The 16,752-nt window shown below is 41.4% G+C and overlaps 1 protein-coding gene across 1 annotated transcript; it reads left to right on the top strand.

Moving 5' to 3' along the window:
- Positions 1-2,674: 2,674 nt before the first annotated feature.
- On the top strand, positions 2,675-14,954 carry LOC124863735 (N-acetylglutamate synthase, mitochondrial-like). The gene is made up of 8 exons (XM_047358195.1): positions 2,675-3,195; positions 6,284-6,564; positions 8,090-8,303; positions 8,400-8,580; positions 8,926-8,965; positions 9,147-9,278; positions 13,793-13,975; positions 14,678-14,954. Exons 1-8 carry the CDS (start codon positions 2,815-2,817, stop codon positions 14,859-14,861), a joined length of 1,596 nt encoding a protein of 531 aa, XP_047214151.1. The 5' UTR covers positions 2,675-2,814; the 3' UTR covers positions 14,862-14,954.
- Positions 14,955-16,752: the final 1,798 nt, after the last annotated feature.

The following is a 16,752-nucleotide window of genomic DNA, read 5'->3' as shown; positions in this document are numbered from 1 at the left end:
TAAAATATGTGATTTGTGGTTTCTATATTTGAGTTACAAAACACACAGACATTAGTCGGAGGAATTCACTAGATGGATAATTATTGATTAGTTTAAAATGAATTTCTTTCGACTTTTGCAATATTGGGTATTTTGGATAATATTGTTCTTAACTAGTATGTCTATCTAATGTGGTTAATAGTGAAAGTTGTGCCCCTGTTATACTACCAGTGCGGTTCAGAGCCCATTCCAGTTTGCAAACGTGATTTCGAACTGGTGATGCGTGTTTCCACCAACGAAAAGAGCTTCAAAAGGGCGAACTCTGGTTCAATTTGGGCACCACAGAATATTTGGTTCTTCAGCGCGATACGTGATGTCACCTGTGGGCTGGTCAAAGCCGTAGACAATAGAAGCAACAAGTACGGCGGGGAAGATGATGAATGTACTGTATAAACATTATGTTTGCAAAAACACACTAAACATTGCATAACTACTTGTTTCTGTTACACTTGGGGATGCTGAACATATGCAAATGAAAACATTGTACATACCATCGTTTTTGCACGGAGTCGTCATCTCCTTTTCCATATTATCCGTAGTTTATGGATGCTCTCTTTTGCATTAGAAGGAACATTGTGCGAAGCTCAGCAAGCTCCACTGGCTCGCTACCAAGCTGAGTTTCCTGAGCTCCTTCATGGCATCCAGTCTCCTGAGCCTGCCCATCTATTGCAAGAGACTTTTAATGGATTGTTTAAATAAAGTATGACACATCCATGTTAAATGGATGTGACACTGAAAAATGGTATGAGGACTTCTGCTTTGAAGGTCCCCTTTCTGTGGAAAGGAACAAGGGTAAGGAAGACACATTTTCCTTACCCACCAAAAACATTCTCTCTGGGATCAGAAAGACCATCAGAAGGACCATCAGAAAGACCAGCACGCTCCTCGTCTCCAGAATACAGCATCAGCCACAGCAGTGGCTGTTGCAGCAGTCCTTTCATCCACAGAAGAATCGGCTCTCACTGCAGAAACCATGGCAGTGGCTGCAGCTCTCTGGTTAGCTGTATTTGCTGCAGAAACTCCCCTGGTGCAGCCTTCATCATCGCCATCTACACTTCTGGCTATGGCATTATCATTGCTTTACATTCCTGTTCCTGAGGTCCGTGAGGGGTTGCAGGAGGAACCGCCTCACGGTCCTGCTCCAGAGAGGTTGGTGGACGCACCTTCATGGTCTCAAGTCTCCAGGGCCCCATCGTGGTCCCAGATCTCCAGAGTTCCACCATGGTCTCAAGTCTCCAGATCACCACCGTGGTCCCAGATCTCCAGCTCAACCTTGTGGGAGGATTCTTCATAGGTTCTCCATGGCTTCCGGTCCACATCCAGAGAAGGATCTCCGTGGGTCCCCTAAGTGTCCTGGTCGCCCCCCTGACAAGCTTATTAGTGGGTTCTTCCGGTTCTGCCGCTAGCCTCCAAGTTCCCTGCTTCTCCGCTGCCAGCCGCTGACGGACAAAGACACAACACAGTGACAACAAATAGCACTAGCACATGAATCCAACCTCGGCTAACTGGGAGGATAACATTTTTTTTTAAGAAACAAAGACAATATGTTTTTTAAAATGTTTTTTTTTTTTCACTTTTTATGTGTCTTTTGTGAATTCAAAACACCTGGTAATGTCCACAGTTGTATAATTAATTTTTAGGGTTGCAACTATTGAATATTTTAGTAATTGGGTAATCTAATTATAATTCCTGGATTAATCAAGTAATTAAATATATATGACCTATGCCAGCCATCTTCCAGGCTGGTATGCTGACACAACAATATGAAACTGTATGCTCTATCTCTTGTAGCTGAAAGCCACTGCATACCTGAAGACCCCACCAAGACCCTACTAACACAATCCACTTTCTGATTTTTTTAATTTAAACTCTGTCTTAATCAGGTGTTAAATGTGAATGTCAATGCCAATTTATTTATATAGCACATTTAACAACACTTGATGTTGACCAAAGTGCTTCACATACACTGTAGTGAGGTTTGTTTCCATGCTTCACTAATCACAAACTGTTTTTAAAGATCTCTGTAAAAATATAGTTGTTAACATGCTTCCTTCAATCTGTGGGTCTCTCAATGCAAAATAAGCATTTTAAGCCAACAATGTTTGATGTAGTCTTGGGCCAGCTGCAATCTCTGCATTCATTTTCGATTTCCTTTAATCAGGGATATAAAATCTAGGAATTAAAATGTCTATACCCACTTGTCCTTGCAGGGTTGCAAGGGGACTTGTGTCTCGAGTGGTCATTGGGAAAAAGACGGGGTACACCCTGGACTGGTAAGTAGGGTTAGGTTATAAAAACAATAAGGTTTGCACTCTGTTCCATCCATCTTTTGAAAATGAAAAAGAGTAGCCAAACTGCAAAAGAAAGCATTAATCATAGAGGTGACTAAAGGACCCATGTTACCTACTCTGGAGGAGCTGCATAGAACTCCCACTCAAATACCACTCAGGTGGTATGCACTACTTTATGTTGGTCTGTGTGACATAATGAAATGTGCTTTTCCAAATCACTGTATTTTGCTGAAGCAAATGTATAAAAAATGTGCGCCTATTAAATAAAGCTGTATCATAGTCACAAATCAATGGCGAGTTTTTTTTTTTCTTTACCACATTTGGTATTCAGACCCCGCCCTCGTCGCCACCTCATCTGGTGGTCAGTTGAAATGTGAGAAATGCCGACGCAGCAACAGCGCGCTGAAAGGAACAGCTGTCAGCGTCAACAGACGGGACACACTGCTGCACAGCCCCGGCCTTCAGGACTGTCCCAGCGCTCCACATGTCCAAAGTAACCAGCGGTTCCACTGGCTGTCGGGCCGTGGTGATGGCTGGAAAGTACCTGTCCGGTCCCGGCCGAGGTTCCACGGTGATCCCAGGGAATACTGGCCAGCAGCGGGGGCGGATGTGTGTCACTCAAAGCCGCACGATGTGCTCCACCACAGCCCGCATGGGAGGACGAACCGCGGCTGTGGGTCAACAGGAAAGTCTGGGGTATAATTCCACCGCTGACAGACACACCCTGGCAAACCGGAACCTAATTTACCGGGACGTGAAGGCTTTCCTCAGTGAAGTTGGTGGGGATCCCCGGGAGGCTCGGTATTGGCTGACCCAGTTCCAGAAAGCGAACTTGTCTCAGTCCCCAGCTTTTGCTGTTGTGGAGGTAAACGTCGGTTTAGTTTTGTTAAAATTTTTGGTGAAGTGTTCGGCCTTGATGTTTAGATTGTAATTTATTAGTTGAATTTAATTTAAATATTTACATTCCGTCATATTAAAAGCTTTCTAAACTGAAGATCATGTCAAGCAGTTTCAAGCAACTCTTTATGAGCAGGACTCATTAGGATGATGGCCTCGGGCAGTCTATGGGCGAGAGGCAGGGTTCACCCTGGACAGGTCGCCAGTCCATCGCAGGGCAACACACAAACCACCATGCACACACTCATTTATACACCTAAGGGCAATTTAGAGTGACCAATTAACCTAACATGCATGTCTTTGGACTGTGGGAGGAAGCCGGAGTACCCGTTGAGAACCCACGCATGCGCAGGGAGAACATGCAAATTCCAAGCAGAAAGACCCCCGGCTTTGAATCGAACCCAGGACCTTCTTGCTAATAATACACATTCAGGACTATATATTTTATCTTACTTCAAATAATACATACATACCCCTGTAAAAGAACATATATTGCATCCGTTTCATTAAATAAAATACAATTTAAAACAGTATAGATACCTAGATCATCTCGTGATGCCCCATATTATTTACATTTATCCCTCAACTTCCATATACCTATTTAAATGTATATTTTATACCTTTTTTTTTTTTACATATTCATGTTTGTACTGTGCCTAATCTCTCTATCAAAGCTGTTCCATAAAGACAGTCCACAGCTTGATATGCACATCATTGTTGTTCTTATTTTTTTGGTTTTTTAAAAGTCATATCTCCCCTTAGATTGTATCCTCCATCCCTTTAGTTTTAATATGTTTATTTGTGTTTTAAGAATTTCCAAAATCTTTTGGAAACTTTTCTCAGAACAAAAGTATTTGTATCATCTGCAAAAAATATAAATTTCAACAATTTTGATACTTTACATATGTCAATAATGTACATTATAAATAGCTTTGATCCTAATTCTGACCCCTGTGGTAACTTCATATTATTATCATAACAAATTGCTAAGTTATCAATCACCTGAGTTCTAAATACTTTTGAAAATATTTCTTTGACACCAAATAGATTTGAAAGGTGGCACGCTTCTCATGGATATTCTAAGCTGGAAATGTAGAAGTTCACCAGTCCTTTGTAAGAATGTGAAGTTAAAGTTGATCTTAATGCTGTCTGCTGATAGCTGAACATTTGTGCTTCAAGATTGTCGGAGCCATCAGATTGTTTCAGCTGTGGTGTGTGCGTTTGCTAGGAATTTATCTTCCTCACATCTGTACTCCAGTTTGTACAGGATGACAGGATGACCAGTTGTACAAAGCAAACTCAATATCCTATAGAGGATGTTTGCATCCCTTTATTTAATAGAGCCAAATTAATGGCATTCAAGGTCTTGTTCTCTGATTTTCAGCTTTTATCTTCGGTCTTCCTCCATCTCACTGAACAGAAGCATGTAATGCAACTGCAGGAACTTCCTGATTGATACACATGTTGGCTTTGAAGCATACCATTACATAAAATAAGCAAAGCATCAGGTTAGATTTTTGCTTTAGGATTTTTTTGTTTTGTTTTCAGCCCTAATTAGGTTTAACCAATATCTCTTCTCCCCTAACGTTCACCTACAAGTTTACTGACAACTGATTGCTGTAGAGCAACTTATCTTTTCTTTTTCTGAGAATAATTTTTGATTGCTACATTAGTGTAGGCACAGGCTGGTTAATGGCATCAATGAGCAAAAACGTTTTAAACTTATGGTTTTAAAACTGCAAACAAATTTTAAAAATCCATATTGTTCTAGGGTTCAGATGTTTGTGTAGTGAAATGGCAGAGTATTTGTAGGAGGGACAAGATTTTTCTCCAGCTGTTTGGAGTAGTGCAGCACTGCCCCATCATCTCCCTCACAAAAAGGCCACTGCACATTTCCCTTACAAAAGAGAGACTACTGTTAAGGAATATTGCTGGTCTCTTAAAACTCAGACAGTCACGGTGTGAAAACTGGAGACCCTTCACCCCTATTATAACATCTCTGTTTTAAAACTGCATATAGCTAGCTACATCCCACTTGTCATACTTGTGGTATTTTACAAAGAACAGAAGCCAAAGGGTTTAAATATTCTGCCTAATAGCTTGAAAACCAAAAATGTTTGTTGTTTATTTATATATAATATATATAAATAAACAACAAACATTTTTGGTTATACACTCACCGGACACTTTATTAGTTACACCTTGCTAGTACCGGGTTGGACCCCCTTTTGCCTTCAGAACTGCCTTAATCCTTTCTGAAATACTCAGACCAGCCCGTCTGGCACCAACAACCATGCTACGTTCAAAGTCACTTAAATCATCTTTCTTACCCATTCTGATGCTCTGTTTGAACTGCAGCAGATCATCTTGACCATGTCTACATGCCTAAATGCACTGAGTTGCTGGCATGTGATTGGCTGATTAGAAATTTGCGTTTACGAGCAGTTGGACAGGTGTACCTAAGTGGCTGGTGAGTGTGTGTGTATATATATATATTTACATATACGCCAAAGAACTGGGTTAACTATTCTACTTTTATACTAGGATGCTATTGAGCTACAGAGAAGTTGTTCAAAATGTAGCAGCTGTGAATGGAAGCAGCTGAAAGTCTGACTTTTCTGCAAATGATCAGTTTATTTCACTTGAGGTTGTAACTTTTTTAAAAGTAGGCATGGGAATGTATGAAATTCTCATCGTTTGATAACCTTGAGTAAAAAATACCTCAGTTTGATTAGTTTGATCTACATACACACATCTAACCAATATTTATATACACACACACACACACACACAGAACCCAGTTCTTTGGCGTAGAGCGATTCATGATGCAAACCCATTCACATAATAGTAACAATGCTGTTCAGAACTGGATCATATATAACAGCGTCTGTTTGAATGCTGCCAAATATTTTGTTTTTTGAATTACAGTCTTGTGTATTACAGGCAGACTGTATTGAAAAACTTTCAATGACCAAAACACAAAAAAGTAAAAGTTTTGGATTTCCCCTTTAATTACTACTTTTTAAACTCTTTAAACGTTTTTGTGTCTCTTTGAGGTGGATAGCTCGGCATTACAAAGCAGGGAGATGGTACAGAGCCTGGCCTTCGGGCTGTCTTTTCTTCAGCGGATGGACATGAAGCCCGTGGTGGTAATGGGCTGCTTTGACAACCAGGAGTCAGGGCCTGTAGAAGCAGTCACTAGGCCGTGGTGCACCAAGGAGTTGGTGGAGCGGTGCCAGCAGCTGACCGAAGCTCTGCAGCAACACTCAGCAACTGTCCTTCCATTCTTCTCTGCAGAGTCTTTCCTACAACTGCATGAGGCGCCTCAAGGAAGCAGGTTAAATAGTGGTCATAGGAAGTGGTGACTTGTACAAAAGACAAAATAGATGATTTTGCATTGGCTAACAGAAATAATAATTTTCTTTAAAACGTACCACTCTCTCTGAAGAGGCTTTTACTTTAGGTATTTAAAGAATCACTGTTGCTCCATTCCTTCCATTCCTTTTTGTGTTAAGTTTCTGTACATGTTTAGGATAGGTCCAACCAGGCACAAGTACATAGCTTTGACTGATCAGTGTACAGCAATCTGGACCAATTACTTTACTGTTATGTAATCTTGACAAATCACTCTATAGTTGTCAAGCTGATCAATCGCACTACAGCTGGAACACTGGTTAGACTGGCTGCAGACTCCCAGCGCCTCTATAAGCCTCATGGCCATTCCAACATAGCACAGTCCTTACAGTTTATAATTTAACCATTTTTAAATTCAGTTATTCTTTTTCCAACTAGGTTGAAGAGTTAGAGCATGGTAGCAAATGTTTCAGCACCTGCGTAAACACACATTGCCTTGTATCCATAACCCTTTAATGTTTTCACATTTTGTCATGTTACCAAAACCAGCTTCTATTTTATCTGGATTTCATCTGACAAACCAACAAAATAAAAGAGGTTTTCAAAATAAAACTCTAGCAACCCATGTGACTGTGTTTCTACAGCAGTGGTTTAGGGTGATGTGGAGTTTTAGTTTTCTTTCACATATGTTTATTTAAATGTGGGCCAAGAAGTTCAATTTAGATCTCTTTTGACCAGAGCTCATTTTCCACACAAAATTTAGGTCTGCAGAGAGAATCCTCAGGGCTACAGGTCTAGGGTCAGGAAAAGGACAGCCAACATCTCTGCAGACCACACACATCCTGGATACAAAACAGTTCAGACTTTTACCTTCAGGTCGACACTACGAGGGGCTATTTGCAAAAAGAACTGCTACGGAGACAGTTTCTTCTCCCAGGCGGTCTCTCTGATGAACACCTAAAGGTCAAAGTGCCCAGATATATACTATGCTTATTTGCATTTTTTTTTATTTCCCACCCAAAAGTTGTTTTATATATTTATATTTAAAATGTCTGTACATTGAGAGTAAAGTGGAAGCGCAGTCAAATTCGTTGTTTGTGTGCCCAAACTTGGCCAAAGAGTTAATTCCGATTGTTTCTGTTTTTTTCTATGCCCCCTACATGGCTTGTGACAAACTGCGAATAGGGCTTCCCATGACTTTCTTCACCTATGTGCTTAGCGGTCAGTCCATGCTACACTTATCAGATTCTTATTTGTAAAAAAAGAAAAACAGCATTTTCCTTTGACCTTCAGAACGTCAATCCCAACGCAATACGTTAATGTTAGCAGTCGTAAGGTGAGAAAATGTGACAATGTTCAAGGGGTGTGAAATACTTTTGTTGTTTATTTAAAAACAAAGCTTTTCATTTCATTATAAATGTTCATATTTCTGCTCTTCAATGCTTTCTTCCCTCTACTACTCCTTCTATCATGTTTGCAGAGATTTATCTCATGTCTGTTCTCTGCAGTGCTCCACACTCAATTGTTGTGGACATTAGCCTCCTCCAGTGGAGTCTGGACTGTGGGACCATCCCGCTGGTTTGTCCAGTGGGGAGGGATGGACGGGGATGCTCGTTGGTGCTAGACCCAACGGAGGTTACAGCAGCCATTTCCCGAGCCCTCCAGCCCCTCAAAGTTATATTTCTGAACAACTCAGGAGGCCTACGGAGCGAAAAACACAAGGCACAAAATAAGTCCTCATGCATATCCTTAGAAATTATTAAATGCACTCCTTATTTATACTTAACTCATCCGTACCACTTCCTGTTTGAGTTACAGGTACTGGACATGGTGTCGTTGCCCACTGACCTGCCTGGTCTATCTGGAGCGGAGTGGCTGAGCCCAGTAGAGCGTCGCAGACTGACCACGATAGCCAGACTCCTCAATCAGTTACCAACAGAGTCCTCTGCTGTGATCACCTCTGCAGACACATTACTGACTGAGCTCTTCAGCCACAGGGGTGAGGCCGGTGGCTTGTCCACTAAGACTCACTTCTGTTTGTACACAGAAACGGAAGCAGCTTCATTGCTATAAAAAATAATTCATGAAATAATCATTTAAAAACAATGTTTTTCTCTGAATTGTTTTTATTTTTTTATTATCTGAAACAAGTGTCACAGAAAAGCAAAAACAGAAGTAATCTGTAAGAGAGATATCACAGTGCTGTAAGCAGTATAGAGAACAGTTTATTTTAAGTTGCTGCTAGCCTAGTTGCTTTTGATGGACAAGTGTTTTGACCCCTAACATATCATTGTTATAGTAAGTAAACCAATAATTTACCATCCGTTTTCCCTTTTCATGTTAGGTTCTGGGACACTTTTCAAAAATGACGACCCCATTCACAGGTCAGTAAATATCAGACAAGCACACGTAATCTGATCTGTACACCATAATCCAAAATTAACCTCTCTCATGTGGATTGGCTTACTTTCTTAGACCCATTTTTAAAAGCACGAAAAACCCAGTCACACTGCTTTGACGTGTACAAAGAAAAACACAAGTGTTTTCATTGCTTTGCGTGTGCAGGTACAACTCTCTGGATGGGATCGATGTGGAGCGTCTGCTGGCTCTCATCAACAAGTCATTTGACAAAACTCTGAGGCAAGATTACATAGACTCTCTGAAGGGACGGATGCACTGCCTCTACCTCTCTGAAGGGTGTGTTCAATCAGTCAAAGTAAAGTAAAGCTTTCAGTATACATTGGCTTGCACAAGTATTCATACTGCTTAAACCTTTTTACATTTTATGTTACAACCACAAACTTTAATGTAGTGTCTAATGTGATTGTCCAATGCAAAGTATTGCATAAGTGATGCTTCTCAACCAGTAGCGATTGCTCTAAGACTGCAAGGGTAGCACAGCTTCCCCTAAAATGTAAAAAAATAAGTGATCAAATATATACTGTTGTGTGTTCATGTCATTGACTAAATATGCGCTACAACGCGCTCAACTTTTGTTCAGAATCAGCTTTTTATCGCTGGTAATGACGTGGTTTTCCTCTCACTCATTCCTGCAGCCTCACAGTGCTTTAAACAGTGAGTTCAATTGCGAAGCAAAAATGCTGGGCTTTGTCCCGCCCATCAGACGCTCAGCGTCTCTGGGGGTCTATGGGGCAGTGGGCCGGCCTCGGCAGGCCGGGACGCTCAACTTCTGCATGATGATTGGATGATCTGTGTGAGGCTGAATCCCTTTTTGATTGACAGCGAAATGAGCGAATCAGCGATCTTGAAATTGAGCTTCCCCTCCTTGAAAGACCAGCATCCGCCACTGTTTTTAACCTTTCTCACAAGTAAAGGTGTGGCAGGTCCCCTGAGTCAATACTTTGTAGAACTACCTTTAGCTGGAGTTACACGGGCATATGTTTTAACCTATGTCTCTACAAGCATCTACAACCTGACATATGTGCCAATTTTGCCATGCAAAACAGCTGAAGCTCGTTCATACTGGGCAGAAAGTGTTTTTCTTGCATCATCTTCTCAATGGGAAATTTCCTGTTAGCTTTCATTTCACAATGACAATCTTCTTGCCCTACCTCTACATACAGGTCCTTCTCAAAATATTAGCATATTGTGATAAAGTTCATTATTTTCCATAATGTCATGATGAAAATTTAACATTCATATATTTTAGATTCATTGCACACTAACTGAAATATTTCAGGTCTTTTATTGTCTTAATACGGATGATTTTGGTATACAGCTCATGAAAACCCAAAATTCCTATATCACAAAATTAGCATATTTCATCCGACCAATAAAAGAAAAGTGTTTTTAATGCAAAAAACGTCAACCTTCAAATAATCATGTACAGTTATGCACTCAATACTTGGTCGGGAATCCTTTGGCAGAAATGACTGCTTCAATGCGGCGTGGCATGGAGGCAATCAGCCTGTGGCACTGCTGAGGTCTTATGGAGGCCCAGGATGCTTCAATAGCGGCCTTTAGCTCATCCAGAGTGTTGGGTCTTGAGTCTCTCAACGTTCTCTTCACAATATCCCACAGATTCTCTATGGGGTTCAGGTCAGGAGAGTTGGCAGGCCAATTGAGCACAGTGATACCATGGTCAGTAAACCATTTACCAGTGGTTTTGGCACTGTGAGCAGGTGCCAGGTCGTGCTGAAAAATGAAATCTTCATCTCCATAAAGCTTTTCAGCCGATGGAAGCATGAAGTGCTCCAAAATCTCCTGATAGCTAGCTGCATTGACCCTGCCCTTGATAAAACACAGTGGACCAACACCAGCAGCTGACACGGCACCCCAGACCATCACTGACTGTGGGTACTTGACACTGGACTTCTGGCATTTTGGCATTTCCTTCTCCCCAGTCTTCCTCCAGACTCTGGCACCTTGATTTCCGAATGACATGCAGAATTTGCTTTCATCCGAAAAAAGTACTTTGGACCACTGAGCACCAGTCCAGTGCTGCTTCTCTGTAGCCCAGGTCAGGTGCTTCTGCTGCTGTTTCTGGTTCAAAAGTGGCTTGACCTGGGGAATGCGGCACCTGTATCCCATTTCCTGCACACGCCTGTGCACGGTGGCTCTGGATGTTTCTACTCCAGACTCAGTCCACTGCTTCCGCAGGTCCCCCAAGGTCTGGAATCGGCCCTTCTCCACAATCTTCCTCAGGGTCCGGTCACCTCTTCTTGTTGTGCAGCGTTTTCTGCCACACTTTTTCCTTCCCACAGACTTCCCACTGAGGTGCCTTGATACAGCACTCTGGGAACAGCATATTTGTTCAGAAATTTCTTTCTGTGTCTTACCCTCTTGCTTGAGGGTGTCAATAGTGGCCTTCTGGACAGCAGTCAGGTCGGCAGTCTTACCCATGATTGGGGTTTTGAGTGATGAACCAGGCTGGGAGTTTTAAAGGCCTCAGGAATCTTTTGCAGGTGTTTAGAGTTAACTCGTTGATTCAGATGATTAGGTTCATAGCTCGTTTAGAGACCCTTTTAATGATATGCTAATTTTGTGAGATAGGAATTTTGGGTTTTCCTGAGCTGTATGCCAACATCATCCGTATTAAGACAATAAAATACCTGAAATATTTCAGTTAGTGTGCAATGAATCTAAAATATATGAATGTTAAATTTTCATCATGACATTATGGAAAATAATGAACTTTATCACAATATGCTAATATTTTGAGAAGGACCTGTATATGCCTGCTTTGAACAGTGCACAATTATTAGTGGCCATGTCGACAGATTCTTTCACCTGACCTGTGGATGTTTGCAGATCTTTCAGTTACCAAGGGCCTCTTGACTGCTTCTCTGATTAGTGCTCTGTTTGCCTGGCTGCTCAGTTTAGAAGGGTTGGTAGTCTTTCTTGGTAGGTTTGCTGTTATGCCATAATCTCCATCTTCAGCTGATTTATTGAACAGTGCTCTGTGAGATGTTCAGAGATTGGCATATTGTTTTATAACCAGATCCTCCTTTAAACTTTTCCAAAGCTTGATCTGTCTGCTGTTTTCCATGGTTCTCATGATGCTGTTTGTTTACCAAACAAACCTCTATGACCTTCACAGAACAGCTGAATTTACACTGACTAGACAATGGTATAGTCTATTTACTTATTAGGTGACATCTGAAGGCAAGTAGTTGCATTGGATTTTATTTAGGCGTTTTATAGAAAAGGAAATGCACACCTCACTTCTCAAATAAGAAAACATGTCTGTCATGACTCCAGGCAATTTCCTGACCTACAAGCAGAATCAAAACTCAAAGACAATCTTGCCTTAAAATACATAGTTTTTTTAATCAGGAAAAGGGGAAGTTGTCAAGATTGAGGGTCTTCAATAATGTGCTTTGGTAGCATCTGGTGAGCGGGAGGAGCTGTTAGACTGTGCAGGACATAGTAGTAATTGTGGATCTTTAATTGCAATAATGGCTTACTGATTTGATCAAAGGTGAATGGCTCGGGAAGGTTGTTCCTGGTGGAAATTCAGTAATGCTGCCATCTTTGAGTGGGGCTTAGTTCCAGTACAAAGGCAACCGATGGAGGTTTGAGATCCGAGTAAAGTGGTTGAAGAGTGGGCAGGCAGTTAGGGAGGATGCTGCTGCTTTTTTGTTGACTCTCTAGTGCAATCTGTTGAAAAACGTCAGGTGGGAAAAGCTTGGCCTGGCGTGGAATATAGTGATGTGTCCTTGTGTCTCGAGGTTTTGAAGCAGTGGTCGAGTAAACCAGGGAGATTTTTGCTAAATGTCTATCAAGGCTTATGTTAATGATGCATGTGTTGACATTCGAGGCCTAGCGGGTCGACCATACTATGTGGTCGACCCACGTACAAAACACTGTTTTGTGTATGCGTTAGCAATCTGGTTTAGTGTTTAATTTTACTTTGGAACCAGCAAGAAAGATGAGAGTTTTTGAATGGACAGAAATATGTTTATCCCAAATTACATTAACTTGCTGTTGCTTTTCTGGCTCCCTCGTTTACCTGTGGCCTGTGCAAGGGCATTTTTTTAGTAAACACTTTTAATTTATTTATTCAAATTAAAACTTCACACCGCGAAGTCATTTCATAATAACCACTCAGCCTGTTTTACAGTTATTGTCCACTTGATAGCACAGTAGAGCAAATAAAGCATCATGATGCTACGGCTCATTAGTCGAGCAACTGTATTGAAAGCTTCAGTGCTTCACGAGGCTTATTCTCGCCATGACTAGTGGAAACCACTTCGAGGAGGTACAACATGAGAGATACAAAAACAGGACTTGAGATCAAGGAAGATAGGTTTAAAAATATAGATCTAGTTACAAATAGATAGAGGGCGGCTTGAGTCTATCAGGAAAGCTGAGCATCAGGTGAAGACTGGTCTTCCAGCAGCAGCGTAAATCCTCAGCAGCTGATGGGGAAAACTGCCAACAGGTGTGTGAAGATGCAGTCACCTCTTCAACAGACATCCTCTATTGAGGGAGAACACTCACCTCATTCACACACCAGGATGGTGACAATGTTGTTTTCCTTCCACTTAATAATGCTCTACATTGTTTTGGTCTGTCACATAAAGTCCTAATAAAATCTATTAAGGTTTGTGGTTGTAACCTGAAAAAATGGTAAAAAGTTAAATTGATGTGAATACTATTGCAAGGACAGTATCTGATCAGTACCAGTTTGTATTCTTTAAATGTGTGTGAGAGAATGGCAAATATTCTGCATGAATGTGCTCTCCCAGCTACAGTGCAGCAGCCATCATTACGATGGAGCCAGTGAACGGTGGGACGCCCTACCTGGATAAGTTTGTGGTGAGCAGCAGTAAGCAGGGGCAGGGCACCAGTCACATCCTCTGGGAGTGTATCCGACAGGACCTGGGCCAACTCTTCTGGAGGTCAAAAGGCACCAACAGGATCAACCCATGGTTAGTCCCACACAGACAGGGATATTTAAAGAAATAAACTTGGTATTTAGTTAACTACTCTAAATGAATACACATTTTATTATGGTTTTTAGTCTGTGACTGTAATTAAACTATGTTCTGACTTCAGCAGGAACTTCATTCAATTGTAAGAGCCCTTAATCAGCTCAAATATGAAATTAGAAATCCCTTAAAGCAGTAATTCCTAATCTGAAACTCCCATCCATAAAAAGCAGGCCAATAGATTACGGGGGTTTAGTTTACTAAATTTTAATAGCACAGAGGTTGCACAGTTAGTTTTGTGTACTTATAAAATGATAACAGCACAAGCACCTCATATTCAACCCCAAGCACGGTGGTGAAAGAATGATGATGCAGACTTGTTTAGTCTGCCTCATCAACAGGGAACCTTGCAATCACTGAGTAGACCATGCCTTCCTCTGTATACCAATGTATATTAGAGTCAAATTAGAGGCCAATAGCTGAAGAAGGATCTCAAGCATAGTGTATCAGTAATTACCCTTAAGCACCGGTAAAGTGAGGAACAACAAAGAGTGGTTCAAAAGCCTCCCCAATGTTGTGATAAACTATTACTAAAGCCAATAGCTACAACTCATTTGTTATGAAAATTTATTTGTTATTGGATGTAATGTTCAGTTTTATGTTATGTTTTGCCTACAGTTGCTTTTGTCTTTATCTGGCCAGGTACTTTAAGCACTGTGATGGCAGTTTTGTAAATGGAGTGTGGACTGTCTTCTGGTTTGGGCTGACAGACATCAGAGACTCCTATGTGCTGGTGGAGCACGCCAAGAGCCTCCCCAACTCATTCCATAGCTCTAGCCTCACCTTGATTGAGCAGCCTCCTCCCCCTGCTGTTGCCGGTTCCTGAACTCTTCCTTTCCATTAGGGTGTGTGGCAATTTAGCTTTGGAGCCTTGTTGCCTCTCTTGATCTGCAAAATTAAAAACTAGATCCTGTTTTTAGAAGTTGTCCCTTTCCTTGACTTTTCTAAAACAAAGATTACACTTTGGATGTGCACTTACTGACAAACAAATATTCTTATCACGGTTTATCCTGAAGGAAACCTGGGAACAAATTTAAGGGTTTCATCTATGAAAAGATAGATTTACATGGAAACACTAAAGGTTTAGTTTTGTGAAGAACTTCCCACAAAGAAAATATCATCCTACGACTTTACAATGTAGTCTCCCGAGCTGAAAAAAACCCATCTAACAACATCTACAGGTCCTTCTCAAAAAATTAGCATATTGTGATAAAGTTCATTATTTTCTATAAGGTAATGATGAAAATTTAACATTCATGTATTTTAGATTCATTGCACACTAACTGAAATATTTCAGGTCTTTTATTGTCTTAATATGGATGATTTTGGCATACAGCTCATGAAAACCCAAAACTCCTATCTCACAAAATTAGCATATTTCATCTGACCAATAAAAGAAAAGTGTTTTTAATACAAAAAACATCAACCTTCAAATAATCATGTACAGTTATGCACTCAATACTTGGTCGGGAATCCTTTTGCAGAAATGACTGCTTCAATGCGGCGTGGCATGGAGGCAATCAGCCTGTGGCACTGCTGAGGTCTTATGGAGGCCCAGGATGCTTCGATAGCGGCCTTTAGCTCATCCAGAGTGTTGGGTCTTGAGTCTCTCAACGTTCTCTTCACAATATCCCACAGATTCTCTATGGGGTTCAGGTCAGGAGAGTTGGCAGGCCAATTGAGCACAGTGATACCATGGTCAGTAAACCATTTACCAGTGGTTTTGGCACTGTGAGCAGGTGCCAGGTCGTGCTGAAAAATGAAATCTTCATCTCCATAAAGCTTTTCAGCAGATGGAAGCATGAAGTGCTCCAAAATCTCCTGATAGCTAGCTGCATTGACCCTGCCCTTGATAAAACACAGTGGACCAACACCAGCAGCTGACACGGCACCCCAGACCATCACTGACTGTGGGTACTTGACACTGGACTTCTGGCATTTTGGCATTTCCTTCTCCCCAGTCTTCCTCCAGACTCTGGCACCTTGATTTCCGAATGACATGCAGAATTTGCTTTCATCCGAAAAAAGTACTTTGGACCACTGAGCAACAGTCCAGTGCTGCTTCTCTGTAGCCCAGGACTGGGGAATGCGGCACCTGTAGCCCATTTCCTGCACACGCCTGTGCACGGTGGCTCTGGATGTTTCTACTCCAGACTCAGTCCACTGCTTCCGCAGGTCCCCCAAGGTCTGGAATCGGCCCCTCTCCACAATCTTCCTCAGGGTCCGGTCACCTCTTCTCATTGTGCAGCGTTTTCTGCCACACTTTTTCCTTCCCACAGACTTCCCACTGAGGTGCCTTGATACAGCACTCTGGGAACAGCCTATTCGTTCAGAAATTTCTTTCTGTGTCTTACCCTCTTGCTTGAGGGTGTCAATAGTGGCCTTCTGGACAGCAGTCAGGTCAGCAGTCTTACCCATGATTGGGGTTTTGAGTGATGAACCAGGCTGGGAGTTTTAAAGGCCTCAGGAATCTTTTGCAGGTGTTTAGAGTTAACTCGTTGATTCAGATGATTAGGTTCATAGCTCGTTTAGAGACCCTTTTAATGATATGCTAATTTTGTGAGATAGGAATTTTGGGTTTTCCTGGGCTGTATGCCAAAATCATCCGTATTAAGACAATAAAAGACCTGAAATATTTCAGTTAGTGTGCAATGAATCTAAAATATATGAATGTTAAATTTTCATCATTACATTATGGAAAATAATTAACTTTATCA

The sequence above is a fragment of the Girardinichthys multiradiatus genome, chromosome Y, assembly GCF_021462225.1.
Source record: "Girardinichthys multiradiatus isolate DD_20200921_A chromosome Y, DD_fGirMul_XY1, whole genome shotgun sequence".
Lineage (NCBI taxonomy): Eukaryota > Metazoa > Chordata > Actinopteri > Cyprinodontiformes > Goodeidae > Girardinichthys > Girardinichthys multiradiatus.
Note: the sequence above shows the minus strand (reverse complement) of the source record. Positions and strands in the feature narration are given on the sequence as shown.